The following is a 17,069-nucleotide window of genomic DNA, read 5'->3' as shown; positions in this document are numbered from 1 at the left end:
CACACTTTGCTTGAGCAGTGCAGGATCTGAAGGGTGGAAGTGGAAGCAGAGAGGGGGATTTGAGGACAGAGAGGTACTAGCTATAGGTTAGGTTCAGGATGAAAATAGAACTTTTGGAAGAGTGCTTAGAAGGGAGAGCAGGGACCAGGTGTGCACACCTCACTGGCTGCCAAGTCTTTGGTCTGCAAGGAAGAATGTCTGAAAAGGGCCAAGGCAGAGCTTAAGAGAGGACCCCTGAGGCCCAGTCTAAGGGCATTAGAAATACACCTGGCACGTGCACCACTTTGATTTTCTATGAAGGGATATTTTTCATCTTCTGGATGGGCTAACCTCTGTGTGTGTGTGTGTGTGTGTGTGTGTGTGTGTGTGTGTGTGTGTGTGTGTGTGTGTGTGTGTGTGTGTGTGTGTGTGTGTGTGTGTGTGTGTGTGTGTGTGTGTGTGTGTGTGTGTGTGCGCGCGCGCGCTATTTGCTGTCTTTTTGGCCTGTAGGCCATTCTTCAAGAAAGTCATATGGACAGGGCCTTATGTGGAGGCAAAGACCATAGGCGGTAGGCTTGGACATATTTACACGAGGGATATAAATCCAACAAACCAATCTCTACTGCACACACAAGGCTTTCTCAGCAATTTCCAACTTGTTTGCGCCAACTCGAATGTAAACCAGAGACTCTGCCCGTGGAAGGCAATTACTGGAGCAGAAACGCAGTTTGGCAGCTGAGGTTTAGGAGGGGTCAGGCTGAAAGCACGAATGCTTGCACACACCTTCTGAAAGCTGGTTTCCATGTGTGGGATTTCAGGACACCCCTTTGCTTGAATGACTATAAGAAATGCTTGCCTCCAAGACCCAACTGGTATATTGGAGAGAGGATAGGACAGAGACTACAGAATCTGGGAGACAAACTGTTTCCCCTGAATATGTCACCATCTGGTGTCCTCACAAGAAGACCCCATTAATGAGCCCTGTGCCTTCCCACTGGCACTCCTGGTAGTCTTAGAGGACAGACAGATACATGAGCAAACAATTCCTGGGCAGAGGGACAAATGTGAATTGCATAGCTTCCTGTAAGCACAGAGAACAGGGACATGGCTGTGTGAGCCTGGGTAAGGTAAGCTTTTATTTTCTTCATCTTGAGGTTCAATTTCCTGTCATACAAAGAAGAGGGGGTGCTTGCCGTCAAGAATCCAATGGATATTCTACAAAATTAAGAAGAGTGAGGGAAGGGGTAGGTGAGGGAGGGATGGGTAAGAACGCTGAAAGGGTTTCCATGAATCAAGATACATTGTATTCGTAAGCAGCTTGGTTCAATGACAACTCCTTTGTAAATAAGTAATAATTAAATAAGTAATAACAAAAAGTTATTTCCCAAAGGTAAGTGACTCAGCATGGCAGGTAGCTCAGCATTCTGCCTAAATACTCACCACCCTGAACTTTCTTTGAATAGTTTACCTACACACACCTTACCCACAGGACCACCAGAGTCCTTCTTGCCTTTTGCATTTTTGCTGAGACATCCTTCAACTTCTTAACTTCCATAATCTGATAAACCCTGAAATCATCTTCCAAGGTCTTGGTAACACCTGGACTTGTGTTGAGTGTTGTGTACACACCTGTGTCCCCATGATGTGTGTCATTGGACCATGATGCTCCTGGATCCACAGGAGATCCAATCACAGCCAACTTCTCCATGGCATTTTGAAAATCTCTTTGGCCTGGGGGGACATTTACATTCTACCTCCCCCAACATTTCACCACTTGCTGATCTGTTGGTCCAGCCTCCCCAGCTCTCCCCTACTCAATCTATGCCTCAAGGACAGTGGGCTGGTCTTCTTTGGAGACTTGACATAACTAAGACCAAGGCCTGGAAGTACAGCTTATTCCAAACAAGTGTATTCAGGCTTTTCTCCAACAAAGGCAATTCTGTATAAGAGCAACACCCACTGTTAGGGACGTGCAGTTTTCTCTCTTTCCAGTTCATTTTATGCTCATTAGTAGCCCTCTGAGGTTAGTGTGGTAATTTCCACCTTTATAGATGAGGAGATAGAGGCTCAGAGATAAAGTGCTCTTGCTCAAGGTCATTTCACTACTGAGGGTCAAAGTCTGGCTTCCAGCAATGTCCCACAATCCATCCCTTTACTTTGGAGGGAACAAGTGCCTTGCCTGTATCTCAACTTCCTCTTCTGGAGGAGACTCTTCATTATCTGTCAGGCTTAAAACTTCTCTTCCCCTCTTTGAAAGGCAACCCTGGATACCTCTTCCTTTACGAGGAACAGCTGCAGGAAAAGAAAAACAGACCTTGGGTATAGGAAGACAGACAAGTTGTCATCTTAGTACTAAATATGTTTAAGCCCAGCATCATTTTCCAACTCAATAAGCCTTAGGTTCCTGATAGCCAAGCAAATTTCGCCTTACAGAAGTTACAGGTTATTCTTTTTTCATCTGCTTGTTTTTGCCTTCTTTCGTGTGCATGCTGGTACTGGGAATTGGGACTTGAACACCAGGTCACATGTTCCCCCTTGCCTTTTTGGCTCACATCTGATGCTCTACCACTTGAACCATTCCTCTACTTCCAGCTCTTTTTGCCTGGTTATTTGAAGAGTATCTCAGATTTTTCTACCCACACTGGCTCTGAACCGTGATTCTCAGACCTTCTGCGGGGCTGGCTGGGGTCATAGGTGTGAGCCTCTGGATCCCAGATGCCTTACAGCTTTGGCTTTCAGGAAACCTTCGTCTAGGTCTCCCCAATTCCTGATGGCCACAGCAGGCTTCACATCTGGAGGTGTTGTGATAGAGAAGGCACAGCATTTTTAGATTTCCCCAGACTTTGCCTCAGCTCTGCTTCTCACTGTGTGACTTTCGGCCCATCATTGCATCTCACTGAGTCTTGGTTTGTTCTCACGCACTGGTAGTGTTGTCTCCTCCTAGACCATCGTGAGAACTATAAAGTTCAGCATGTGTCCCTTCAGCAGATGCCTACGGAAGCCCTTTTTACCTTCATGCACAATGGGTGTGGGGTCAGATGGACACAAGTTCAAGGCCCTATTGTCTGATGTGTTAGCTTTACTACTCTGTACAAGCCCCTTTGAACCTTAGTTTCCTCATCTGTCAAATAGGCTAGCAATCAGTTCTTTTCAGATTGCTCTCATGATTCAGGAGATAAAACTAGCACTTGGGCCACTGCTCCATTGATGGTGTTTTGTCCATATTGTTTTGTTTGTGTTTCAAGATCACACTTATGCAACACATAAAATAGGTTGCATTTTAAGATGTTTCACAAAATGTGGTCTTTGCATTGGGCTTCAGTGAGTCTTAATCTGTGCCTGCTTTCACTCCATCACGAAGGGAAGAGAATGGTGGTCATCTCTCTGGAGTTTGGCAATGGTTTTGAAGGTACTCCCAGGAGAAGATGGTTGGAGACATTCTGGGAGGCAGCCTTGCTGCCAGTGGAGTTCTGGAATCCGTGCAAGTGAAAGACTCTAGCTGGACAGGACTGGCAAGGTGCTCAGGATCTCCTCAGCAAGCGGCTCCTGATATCTTCACACCTGCACATCTGTATTCACTGCTGCCTGGGCCGCCACAGGACACCCAGCCAAGCAGCAGCAGCAGTCATGCCTGGTCCCAACTCCCAAATACAGGGACTAATCCTAGTTCACCTTTTGTTCCACGTAGGTTCAAAACAATGGGTCCTGCAGAAACAGCTTATTTAATGTCCCACTCTCAAACTCATCCTTTTGCCTTTGAAACACTGGCTTGCCTTTCTAACAAAGAACTTGTGAGCAAGTACAATGATCCTGTAAGGATGACTATTAAATACTAAGATAGTAAAAAGCCCCAGCCTCTCACCCTCCCTGCAGCCTCGTGCCTGCAGCCTTGTGAACAGCTCTGGGCTGGCTCACCAAGCTTTCTGATGCCATGAAATGTGTTCCTTGGTTAATCTCTGACTTAAGTTACATTTTCCTCATAAGAGTAGGAGACTCAGCTTCTACGCAGAGCCCCTTCCTCTACCTCTTTTGCATTGGTGTACAGGCAGCTAGATCTTAACTACTCTGAGAGAGAATAGACAGAATAGATAATGGACTCCTTTGCCCATCATCTTATGTATGGCTAATTTCACCTACTATTCCTTTTATAAAATTAAGGATGGATACAACATATGAAGAACTATTATTATTGTGATTTTTTAATTGTATGTGTGGTATTAAGATTTGAATCCAAGGTCTTATGCTTGCTCAACAGGTACTCTGACTTTAGCCATATACCCAGACTTTCTGTGATTTACTGGTATTTTGGATATGGTCTTTTTTGTGGGAAGGAAAGGAGCCCTCAGACACTGGTCCTCTCAAATATGCTTCCTGTATAGCTAGGATCACATGCATGTGCCACCAGTCTGGCTTATTGGTTAAGAAGGGAAATCTTGCTATAGTTTTTGGAGAGAGGGCTGGCCTTAAACTACAATCTTCTCAATCTCTGCCTCCAAAGTATCTGGCATTACAGGATTGTGCCATCATAGCCCTATTTTAATTATATTCCTGTTATTACAAAACAAACAAACCACAGTTACCATGTATGAAGTATTGATTAAGTTCTGGGTATAATTACAAATATCTTAAATATTTACAAATATTTGACTCTTCCCTCCCTTTCAATAAAGTTAGTTACACTTACTCTCACAAATTTGCAAATGAATGAAGATGTCAGTACATGGGTGCAACATAATTTAGAAATTTCTTCTTTTTTAATTGTGAAAATACTGAACAGAGGGGTTACAATTACATGGGCAAGATAATGAGTACATTTCTTAACTAACATTGTAGTCTCCTCCTTTGTTTCCTCTTCCCATCCTCTCCCCACCCCCCCACCCAATCCTCCTCCCCTCCCACCAAAATTGTAAAGTTCGTTTTTGACACAACGACTTGTACATCTCATTGTTGCAATGGGTCCACCTGTGTCCCTATTTAAACAATTTGTTTTTTCCCTTCCCCTCCACAAATTATACCAACATCAAATACAGTGAAATTTCTTATAGGTAGCATGGGTTGTATGATAATTTAATCTCTGTTTTATTCTCAGCTAAGAGAATCTGCCAGAAGAATTTGTGGTGTGTCTACCACACAAAGAAATGTGTTTCTACCATGCCAAATGCTTAACCATTTCATCCAGGAGTTTATTTTTCCTGAACCTTATTTTTTTTATTGTGAAAATACCATAGGGGTTACAATTACACAGGCAAGATAACGAGTATATTTCTTATCAAGCATTGTTGCCTCCTCCTTTGTTTTCCTGAACCTTATTTTTTATAATCTGTTTTTATAAAAATTCATGTATTTACATTGTGTAAGGTACAAATATTAATATTAGAGTATTCATAAAAAGTAAGGCACTCTTGGAATTCACATACAATGAAACCAAAGGAGAATACTCTTAGGAGAAGAACACCAAGGTACACTGTCTATGTGTATCTGATCATATAAAATAGTATTTATTGAACTCCAGGAAATGGAAGCAAGAGGATTTTTTTCTTTTTTTATTTGCTGTTGTTGCTTTCTTTTTGTCTTATATGTTTATCTGTTTTGGGGAGTGTAAGGGGGCATCAGTGGCTCATGTCTATAATCCTAGCTACTCAGGAGACTGAGATCTGAGGATCACGGTTCAAAGCCAGTCTGGGCAGGAAAGTCCATGAGACTCTTATCTCCAATAAACCACTAGAAAACCGGAAGTGGTGCTGTGGCTTAAGCAGTAGAGAATTTGCCTTGAGCTGAAGAGCTCACGGACAGCGCCCAAGCCCAGAGTTCAAGCCCCATGATCAACAACAACAACTACAACAAAAGGAGTGATCAAATGCAGCAGTTGTAATCACTAGACACTATGTAGAAAATGAACTGTATCACTTGTGAGTCGAGACAAGAGGAAATACCTGGGCGAGAGTGAGGGAAGGGGTGACATTATCCCAAAAGAAACGAACTCTTGACTTCTATAAATGTAACCCCTTTGTAATCACCTTTTTAATAAAAATACAAAAATAAAAAATAGAAAATAAGGCAGAGCTAATGTTATAGATTAATGGGTAGAGATTAATGGGAATTAGGGTCTATTGGTGAGAGGATGCTCTCAGAGAAAGGAGAGAAGAGAGCTGCTGTAGGATGCAGGATGTACTACATCATATTAATAATGAAAAGGGAAACTCAGAAGCAGAGTTTATGGGGCATAATGGATAGACTGGTGTTGTCAATCAAGGATGTGACTCTGCTTCCAACACATGCATCTGGATTCTGTTAACTGAAGAGAGAAGGCTGATCTCCAGGAAGAGAGGATGTGGTTGAAGTAAAGACAAGGAGATCAGTATATTCTGAAAGCATCCTGTGTAAAGTTAGTGGTAAATAGGAAATATGTTCCAAAAGCGTCCTGTGTACATTTAGTGATATATATTCTGGAAGCATCATGTGTGTAGTTGGTGGTATGCAGAAAGTATATCCCAGAAGTGTCATGTGTATAGTTGGTGGTTGGTGGTATGCAGGAAGTATATCCCAGAAGTGTCATGTGTATAGTTGGTGGTATGCAGAAAGTATATCCCAGAAGTGTCATGTGTATAGTTGGTGGTATGCAGGAAGTATATCCCAGAAGTGTCATGTGTATAGTTGGTGGTATGCAGGAAGTATATCCCAGAAGTGTCATGTGTATAGTTGGTGGTATGCAGGAAGTATATACCAGAAGTATCATGTGTATAGTTGGTGGTATGCAGGAAGTATATCCCAGAAGTGTCATGTGTATAGTTGGTGGTATGCAGGAAGTATATCCCAGAAGTATCATGTGTATAGTTGGTGGTATGCAGGAAGTATATACCAGAAGTATCATGTGTATAGTTGGTGGTATGCAGGAAGTATATCCCAGAAGTGTCATGTGTATAGTTGGTGATATGCAGGAAGTATATCCCAGAAGTGTCATGTGTATAGTTGGTGGTTGGTGGTATGCAGGAAGTATATACCAGAAGTATCATGTGTATAGTTGGTGGTATGCAGGAAGTATATCCCAGAAGTGTCATATGTATAGTTGGTGGTATGCAGGAAGTATATCCTGGCAGAGTCGTGTACAGTTGGTGGTACACAAGAAGTTTATCATGGAAGTGCCATGTGTATAGTTGGTTATATACAGAATGGTTCTTTGTGGTACTCTGGTGGACCCCTAAAAATTGCACAATTTTGCCTTTAGTTTTATAGCTGTCAGTTATTTGACAAGTGATCTGTATATTTTCTTCATATATTCATATTTCCTCTTAGATATGCACCTTTAAGTAAGAAAAGGAAATCACTTAAGAAAAAAAGTTACAAAAAATTTACTGCACATGGCAGTAATCATGAAGAGTGGTTGGTGAGATTCGCCTAGCAGAATAGCTGTCTGCCATCGTTACCCATCATCCCTTGGCCTTCCTGCCATTCTCCTCACAGTGTCTTTGTCTTGTGTGTGTCTTGCAGACCCTGTGCATGGCCCGCAGAACGTAGAGATCGTGGACATCCGAGCCCGGCAGCTGACGCTGCAGTGGGAACCCTTCGGCTATGCCGTGACTCGCTGCCACAGCTACAACCTGACGGTGCAGTACCAGTATGTGTTCAACCAGCAGCAGTATGAGGCCGAGGAGGTCATCCAGACCTCTTCCCACTACACCCTACGGGGTCTGAGGCCCTTCATGACCATCCGGCTGCGCCTCCTGCTGTCCAACCCCGAGGGCCGAATGGAGAGCGAGGAGCTGGTCGTGCAGACAGAGGAGGATGGTGAGCAAGGGGATCCAGCTTCCTGGGGATGAGGTTTCCCTTTTTCCTGCCTCTGTGAGCTTTCTGCCCTTCTCCAGAACCTTCCATGAAGGACCATTTAGGTTATGTGCAAGAGGGACCAAGGCAGATCTACAGTTGGCCCTTCTGTGCCCCTACTCCACACTTGGGTTTCTACCATCTTCTCTGCCCAAGCTTTAGCTCCACAGTTCCTCTGGAAGGAGAGGAGGTATACCCTCTTATTTAAACATGTCGAAACTGGAAGTCGGACAACTCATTTCTACACAAGAATAAAACACATATGAAAGGCTCCGCATTCACATCGAATAAAATGCACATAAAAAGCTTAGCACACACTGCAGAGTGGCAGGTACTGAGAATGCACCTGGCTGTCCAACTGGCATCTGAAACACAAAATACTTAAAAAGACGGCTTCATTTCTTCTTCTCCGCTGACCTCTCCCCCTCTGTGTGCTTCATCTCAGTCAGCTGCATCTGCAAGCTCACAGTAGAGACCTGGAAATCGGCACTGGACCTTCCATTTCTCCTTCCCACCCCACCTCTCCACCTTATAATGATCTTTCGAGTTTGCTTTCTGCTATCTTGAACAGCCCACTCCCCCCACCCCCCCGGAATATGGGGCATTTTGTAAGTCCAGAGCGTTTCATTTCCTGCCTTCCTGTCCTTGACAGTCTTGTGCCTTCCACTTTGCCTTCCCTTCATGTTGACATAGGAAAAGAAATACGAATCTTTCAAGAATTTGCTTTTTCCAAGTAGCTTCCTTAGCTTCCTTTGCCCTAAACTTAGATGCTCCTTCCCAGGCTTCCGTTGACATTTGCATGTTGACTCCACCTAGAAGTCATCTGATTGGTGGAGTGGAATTGGCCACTTCTCAGTTTCTGAAAGAAACTCTTCTCCATGGCACTCTTATATTTATCCCTCCAGCCAGGCTCTTTGGCTTGTGTATCAGCTTCAGGGTTTTAGAATCTGGCTCTTGAAATTATATGCAAGATTGATTAAGGAAGCCCCCTCTCCCCACCCCAGAAGACTGGGAACAGGAAGGAGGAAATGAGAAATGCCAAGGTAGCTCTATCCAAGTCCAGCAAAGGTTTGGCTGCCACAAGAACTCACAGGGAACTCTCAGCTCCTTAACTCTGGGCATTCTCACTGCATATGACCTGTATTCCAATCAGAAGAGGTAACTAGAAACTTTCCATGATTACAACATTGTACATCCCCTTCCTTCAGCACACTTGGAAAAGGTGGAGTCAGGAGCCAAGGCCAGCTGGACAAGCTCTTTAACCACTTGGGGCCTCTTTTTCCTTCATCAATAAAGAGGACTCAATGGTAGTACCTGTCTTATAGGTTAGGATATATTACAAGATATGGTAGATTAAAAAATGGATGAAACCCAGCAGATTGCCAGTGTTCAATAACATGGCTACTGCATCTTTACTAAGACACAGTTACTAAGAGCTTTCCCCATTGCCCTTTCCCCTCCTCTCCTCTCCCCTCCCCTTCCCTCCCCTTCCCTCCCCTCCTCTCCTCTCCTTTTTTCTCCTCTCCTCTCCTTATATCCTGTCTACCTTCTCCTCTGATCTTTCTTCCCCTTCTTTCCATTTTCCATTTCTGAAAAGTGGGATTCAGGATAATGAACTTGGGGAGTACTTAGGGGATAAAAAGGAATGATTCTGCCCTAACTCAGGAGGAATTTTTGCTCTTACAGAAATTTCTTCCTTATATGATTTTCTTTCCCTCACTTTCTAGTGGTTGTGTTCATGTATATATGTATGTGTGTGTGTGTGTGTGTGTGTGTGTGTGTGTGTGTGTGTGTGTGTGTGTGTATGTGTTGATTGGTTGGTTCATTGTTCATTATACTAAAAATAAAAAAACTTGGAATCAACTTATCATAAGTATCAGCAACTCAGAAATCACCCAGCTACTGATGGACACCTCTCTCCAGGCTTGAGCATCTACTGATCTGGTATTTTGCATATCCTCTGAAGGAATTGCAGAGTGCTCTGGTCCTGACTGGAAAGGGTGAGGAGGAAGTAGTATCTGATGTTCCTGAAGGATTCCCTAGTGTTGAACAGGGAGGAGCCACTGTTGAAAAATCACCAAAAGATGTGGCCCAGAAACAGCTCAGCTTCAGCTTCAATATATGCTGAGGTGTTCAGCCCACCTTGGACTGCCTCTTCCAGGATGCTTCCATGTGCACCAGCCTGAAGGCATGTCTGCACTTCTCCCTTTCCTATTGTCACCAAGAGAAAAATACACAAACCCCAGAGCCTTTATCTAAACAACAGCAGCAGTGCTTTGAAATTAAATTTATAATAAACATCATTAATAAAATACCAAGTCCTGCTCTAGGAGAAGAGTAGACATTATCGCATTAAAAACACCAGTATACAAGACACCAGTCTTTGGTTCTGTAACTCTTCTGAGGCCCTAACCCCCAAACAATTGGAGGAGTGTAGCAGAATTTAGGACCCTTTGAGCAGTTATTTTTTTCCATGTATTTACTTGTTTGTTCATTTGTGGAGATGTAGTTTGTATCTTTTACCCAGGTTGGTCTTGAACCCAGGAGCCTTCAGAATAGATGGGATTACAGTCAAGCACTACCAAATCTGATCATGAACAAGTCTCAAATTCTTCCTAAAGAGGGAGGACGTACTATTTGCATTTTCTGGAGACTTCATTCACAATAAAGACAAACTATAGATGGGGTGTGGCCCAGTTCTGAACTGGCGGGAAATCAGAGGCAAGCCCTCAAACTGTGCTCACTCGAGCCAGGCTGCTTCCATCTGTCCTTCAAAACTGTCTTCTGTGGGGAATATATAGAATTGGCCACTTCAGCTCCACTTTGAGGAACCACAAAGTAACTCACTACACGAGAGAGAGTGGTTCCTAGCCCCTGAGCCCCTTGGCTTCATCTAATGAGCTAATGTGAAAAAACACCAAAACAGATTCTGTTGTGTTTTTTTTTCCCTCACTTCCAGGAATGTCTCTGATAAAACCACAGCTCTCTTAACACATGGTTTTCCTTCCATGTTAGCCTGACCATGGCTAAGATTTTTCAATGGAAAACGTGATGCCTGGAAGAAAGAAAAGCACATTCAGGTGGTCTCTTTGGCTTTCTTCTGGTGTTTGGTATTCCTCTTGATTCATTGATCACTTTAAACTTGGTCTACCAAAATTCCCCATTATTATTATCTTTCTATCTAGTCAGGTGGTCTCGGCTGTGTCCAGGGGGAGTCCCTCTGAGCTTGCTCTTAGATCTTTTGACATGCCCTCTTAGATCCTTTGACATGGTGCTTCTGGCACCAGTACCATGTTCTAGACGATCCTTGGAATGTGGCTGGCCAGCCCTCAAGTCAGTTACTAATTAGGGATTTCTATTGGCTTTCAGTTGGTGGTGGGATATTGGTTCTAAGAGAAACATCTTAGATGTGTGCCCCATGGATCAATAGTGCCTCCATTTTCTCCCAGTAGAAAGAGCTAAGGAATGTAATTTACTTGTTTTTAAACTACATGCTAATCCTGATTCCAACCCAGTCCCTCCAGGTCCTAGTCATCTGCACCTTATCCATATCTGTCTTCTTTCTCCCACATGAGGGCCTGACTCTCAACATTCACCTGTTTTATTTTTTACTCTATGAATCCTGAAACACACAGAAAACAGCTGGAATTGTCTCACCCAATCCCATCAACAAACAAGAAGGCTGCCATGTTAAAGATTTCAACGTTTCTGTTGCTAGTCTGTGTTGCACTGAGGATATACAGTCAAAGCACTGTGTTTGAAACCTCAGTGTTTTTCTTCATATGGCTAAAATATTCAATTAATATACAATTAAGTTCTTTTATTTCAATTTTAGTTTTTTTCTCCCTCATTAACCTTATTTTTTCAACATGCAAAAAAGTTGTTTCTTTTAATTCAAAACTCCGTAAAAGGGAATAGGCAGAGAAATACTGCCAACATAACTATCATTTTACATAACTCCTATCCAAACTGAGAAGGTAACCATCTTCATTCATGTTTGGCTCATCTTTCCTACAGGTCATTTTGCAAAGAGTAAATTTTCCTTCCTCTTATTTCTTCCTCTTATCTTCCTTTTCCCCTCCCTCTCTCCTTATCTTCCTCCTTTCTTTCTCTTCTTTTTTTCTGTTCCTTTCTTTTTTCCTTTCGTTTCCTTTTGTTTCCTTTCCTTTCCTTTCCTTTCCTTTCCTTTCCTCTCTTCTACAGAATGTAACAAAGAAATGAACAGATCCTCACACCTTACCCATCAGGCTCTCCCTGGCTACCAAATATACAAGTTTATACTTGCCCCAAGCCTCCCTTACAATATTGCCTGTTTTATATTCCACCACAACATGTTGTGCATTTACTGATTTTGATCATTGTTTGGCCCTCTAAAAGGAATATACTCTTTTTAAGAACAGAAACTTGTTCATTGCTCTGTACTCCCTATGCAGACCAATTCCTAGCCTATAATTATTTGTCTAATGAATTTATTAATGAAAGAATATTTGACATTAAAATCCATGTGTCTTTCATGATAGCATGTGTCTTTCATGTCCACATGTGTGGACACTGTTCAGTTGGGATATGAATGATGTTTTATAGCTAAGCCCAAACTAACTCATAGTGACTTGCTAAAGTTCATCACTACTATCTCTTCCCACTTCTAAGTTCTCTAATTCATTATAATTGAAACCAATCACAGTAGAAATAGTTATACCGTGGTAAACTGGCAAACAATGTAGTTGCTTAGAGATGGTAGCTCTCCAGGAAGAGTTAGTAGCTTACTTAGTATGCTTAGTAGCTTATGACTGAGTAGCTTAGCCCTATGTTGCTCAAGGAAAATACTATATTCCATGTACTAGGTCCTTTAATAAGATTAGAAAGCATGAATAGTTTGAAATTAGTTAAATTTATCTGACTTTTCTTTATAAGACTTACATCATCTGGTGTCCTCTTCTTAAGTTTCCTTGATTTTTTTCTTAAGTTGCTTCCAAATTTCTATAATGAATAATCAATCATCTGACTAAAAAAATGACTCCAGAAACTGAGAAGACAGAAAATTATTTAAAACAGAAAAACCAGGCTGAGAAATTCCTAATGTCTTAGGGAGAATCCTGTGCTTTTGTATATATTGCATTGGTTTTTTTCATAGCTACCCCATCACGAACCCCACTTTTCAGATATCGAAATAGAGAAGATCAAGAAATAAGAGGGAAGAAGATAGAGGGGAGGAGATAGAGAGTGGATGGAAGGGGAAGAGAGAGGAAAGGAAAAGAGCAATGGAAAAGCTTCCCTTAGAACCATTCTCCTCCTTTATGTTGAAATGAAAATTTCCCTGAAATTACCACCTGACTTTAAGGCACAAGAAAACATGTGGTTTAATTACAGTGAATTTATATGAACCTACTGACAAGAAGCACAGTTAAAATTAGCAATTTTAGTCTACTTTTTAAAAAAAAGAGTGAGAATGAAATTATAAACTAATTAACCTTTGTTGTAGAACTCTGTCAAAAGGATGGAAAGTTCCATGCTGTTAGATAGGAGAAGAAATGAAATTGTGGACAAGAAAAATGTAGGTTCATTAAAGAATTACAAAGGAGAAAAGAATAAGAAAGAGGCACAAAATTAGAAGATAAAACAAAAAATGAATCTTTCATCACAAAGTTATTGTCACAGTAAGGCAAGAAAGAAAGAGAAAGAGAGAGAGAAAGAGAGACTGAGAGAGAGTGAATGAGAGAAAGAGATGCCAAATTTAATTTAAAAAAACAAAGTCAGTCCACCTTATTGAAAAATATATCTTGAAGAATAGAGTGGTAATAGGGTAAGTGGAAAGAGCCTTGGTCTGACCACCACAAACAGGGGCTGTGAACACCTTTCAGCCTCAACAACCATGGTCCTACCAAATGATAGAAGGAATTACTCAAGAACAGAAGGATCCAAGCTCCATCCAGATTTCAGTCATCTCTTGGTTAAGCCATCTTGATTAAATTACATTCATTCTGGACAAATTAATCCCCCATGTGTAAAATGGAAATAAAAATATCACCAAGCTCTTTGTTGCATAGTCTAGGGGTCTGCAATGTAAGGTCTTCAGCTCACTTTTCTCTCAAGAGCTGGGTAAGTGGTATGGGGACAAAAATTAGACATTATAGATACTTTGTGACTTGAGGGGGATTAGCTACAAAAAGCTTAATCAAGGGTCTATGCAGAACTTGTATTTTCCACGTATAAAGAGCCACTTTTAACATTTAATGCCTCTGAAATCTGAATTACAAACATCTTACTCTGACCATATTTGTCTTTTACCATCAAGTTCAATAAGTCTCAAAATTCAATCTTACTGGGACCTGATACCTATTCTCTCCAAGTTTCAATTCTTGCTTTCTACACGTGACCACAGAACAATAGCTTGGCTTCTCCCACTCTAGTGGGGGCACCTGCCCAGTAACATGTTTCCATAACCCCTTCATACCTGTATTCTCTTAGAGAATGTTTCTCCTTTGGCTTCACAACTCCAGATGGAGGTACTCCAGTACCTCCATCCTGTTTTCATACTTGATGACCTTGTTGGTTATATCACTGAGCAAACTGATGTCCTCCAATTTACTATTACCCACATCTTATTCACATACTCACTTATAGCTACTATTTCTTTCTTTTTTTTCTTCTTTTTGTTGGTTGTGGGCCTTGAACTCTAGGCTTGGGCGCTGTCCCTGCATTCTTCAATTCAAGGCGAGTGCTCTACTGCGTGAGCCACGGCGCCACTTCCGGTTGTCTAGTGGTTTTTATTGGAAACAAAAGTTTCATGGCCTTTCCTGCCTGGGCTGGCTTTGAACTGTGATCCTCAGATCTCAGCCTCCTGAATAGCTAGGATTACAGGCCTGAGCCACCAGTGGCCAGCCATAGCTACTATTTCTAAGTGTGGACCAGTTGTTTTCTGAATGAGAACTGATTCATCCACACACTACACTAAATCCTACTTCCATATCCCTACTAAATGTCATTATTCCAGCATTTCTCTGCTGTCTACCCTACACCAAAACTCCTCTTGGTAGCCCACTATACTTATCTCATGTAACCCCCAGCTCTGCCTTCTCTTCAAGCTCCTATCTTACCCCCTGTTTTGTGTATGACCTGTCCTACCTTCCCCTGCTTTTTTTTTTTACCTCTTTTTAATAGTTCAATATCAGTAACTCAAATCCCTATGAAGACATCAAAGCAATTTTTCAAGGTCATCATGGACTCTGCCAGATCTGTTGCCATCACTCAGAGCCTTCTATTACTGTTTAACATATCAGAAACATTTAGAACAATCTTTCTTCTTAAACTTTTTGTTTTTTACTTAATTATCAAGGCATCACACACTTCTCTATATTTCCTCTTTCCTTAAGCATCTCCTCTTCTCTGGTCTTTTGTCAGCTTTTTTTAAACATCACAACTTACTGGCTTAATTCTTGGGATTCTTGATTTTTATGTCTATACTAAAAGCTGTCCAGATCTTCAAATAGTCCTTGTAGATCAGATGATCTGCCATTGTAACAGGAAACCAGCCTGCAACAATATATAAGTGATTAGGTGTGGGAGTCATCCAATAAAAATTTTATTTTCAAAAACAAGCAACTGGTTGTATTATGCCCCAAGGGCCACAGCTTGCTGTACATGGATCGGCATTCATTTTCCTAATTATTTCCTCTATTTTTTGGCTTCAAAATCCATCATATGCTAATAATTTCTCCAGTTGTTATCTGCAGGCCAGGTAGGTCACTCTCCAGCCTTCCCAGCTATCCAGCTGTCTGCTCACTTTCTCTCTCTGAACTGCTTATTAGAATTAAGCACATCTAAAACTGAGCTGCTAATCATCTCTCAACCACCACCAAAGTTCCTTCTCTATTGTCTTCTCCATCTCAATTAATGTCAACCCAATTTTCTAGTGGCTCAAGCCAAAACTTCTACTTTTCTACCTTTGTCAGATATGAAACCCTGAATTGTACAACAGCTTCATCTACTGTCTGTGATGAGTGTCCCTGATTTTGTGCAATGAGGAAACTTAGCTTAAGCTGCAGATTCAAGCTATTATCATAGTCTCTTGATTGATTTTTCTTTTAATAGAAGATTAATAGAAATATAGATTAATAGAAAAATTACTGATTAATAGAAAAATTATGAGTAATTAATACTAATACTAGTTAATAGATAGAGCATTTCAAATGCTTAGGTTTTCTTCTTATTGTACCCTAGAGAAATTTCTTTCTGGGTAGTTCCATATCTGTTATCTCTTTCCTCCATATTAATTCCTTCTGATGTGGGTATATGATATCTTTTTATACTTCTTAGAGAAATTTGAATGTGTTTGCCTATATTTCTTTGATAACACCATTTAAGTAGAGTGTTTGTATCTTTATATTGGATCAAAACAAACATTTTTGTCATTTAATCTAAAAGGTAGTATTAGAGAAAAATTCAGATCATGGGGTGAGGCTAGTGTGCTGGGGTGTAGGTTGTTTTCTTCTTTTATTTTTTAAAATGTATTTGTATTTCAAAGGTGATATACAGAGGAGTTACAGTTACATAGGTCAGGTAATGATTACATTTCTTTTTGAATAGTGTCACCTCTTCCCTCATTTTCTCCCATTTTCCCCCTCCCATTTCTCACCAGGTTGTATGGTTTATTTTCAACATAATATCTAATGAATATCACTGCTGAATTACCTTACACTTTGTCCCACCATTTCTGTGCTTTCTTTTACCCTCCCCCAAAGTCAGATAAACTTAAATATAAGACAAAAACTACAAAAATAAAAAACAATGACAAAGGGGAAAAACAAAAATAAAGACAAATCACAAAAAGTAAAAACAAATAAATAAATTAATTAATTAAATTAAAAAATAATAAAAAAGCTCTTGTGGCCAGGCACACTTGTGGCTCACACCTATAATCCTAGCTATTCAAAAGGCTGAGATCCTGGCTCAAAGCTAGCTCAGGCAGGAAAGTCTGTGAGACTCTTATCTCCAATTAACCACCAGAAAACCAGAAGTGGTGCTGTGGCTCAAGTGGTAGAGCGTTCACCTTGAGCTGAAGAGCTCAGGGACAGCACCCAAGCCCAGAGTTAAAGCCCCACAACCAACCAACAAAAACAACAACAATAACAAAAACCACTCTTATTTCCATTTCTTGGAGTTCATTTCGACAAACATCATTTTATATAATTATATGCAAATAGCTGTTGAGCCTTTGTAATCGTCTCCTAAGAATATCCTCAGTTAGTCTCAGTGTGTGAATGTTTAGA

At 41.1% G+C, this 17,069-nt stretch overlaps 1 protein-coding gene across 12 annotated transcripts in view; it reads left to right on the top strand.

Annotated features, from left to right (window-relative positions):
• The window catches only part of Ptprt (protein tyrosine phosphatase receptor type T), a 992,204-nt gene that overhangs the window by 629,260 nt on the left and 345,875 nt on the right, over nucleotides 1–17,069 (top strand). For all 12 annotated transcript variants that reach the window (XM_069989779.1, XM_069989783.1, XM_069989780.1 and 9 more), the window contains exon 7: nucleotides 7,468–7,764. In XM_069989779.1, the coding sequence (XP_069845880.1) occupies nucleotides 7,468–7,764 (297 nt within the window). The remainder of the gene's footprint in view (nucleotides 1–7,467; nucleotides 7,765–17,069) is intronic.

The sequence above is a fragment of the Dipodomys merriami genome, unplaced genomic scaffold (assembly GCF_024711535.1).
Source record: "Dipodomys merriami isolate MVZ:Mamm:240054 unplaced genomic scaffold, mDipMer1.0.p SCAF_39, whole genome shotgun sequence".
In the NCBI taxonomy this organism is placed as follows: Eukaryota; Metazoa; Chordata; class Mammalia; order Rodentia; family Heteromyidae; genus Dipodomys; species Dipodomys merriami.
Note: the sequence above shows the minus strand (reverse complement) of the source record. Positions and strands in the feature narration are given on the sequence as shown.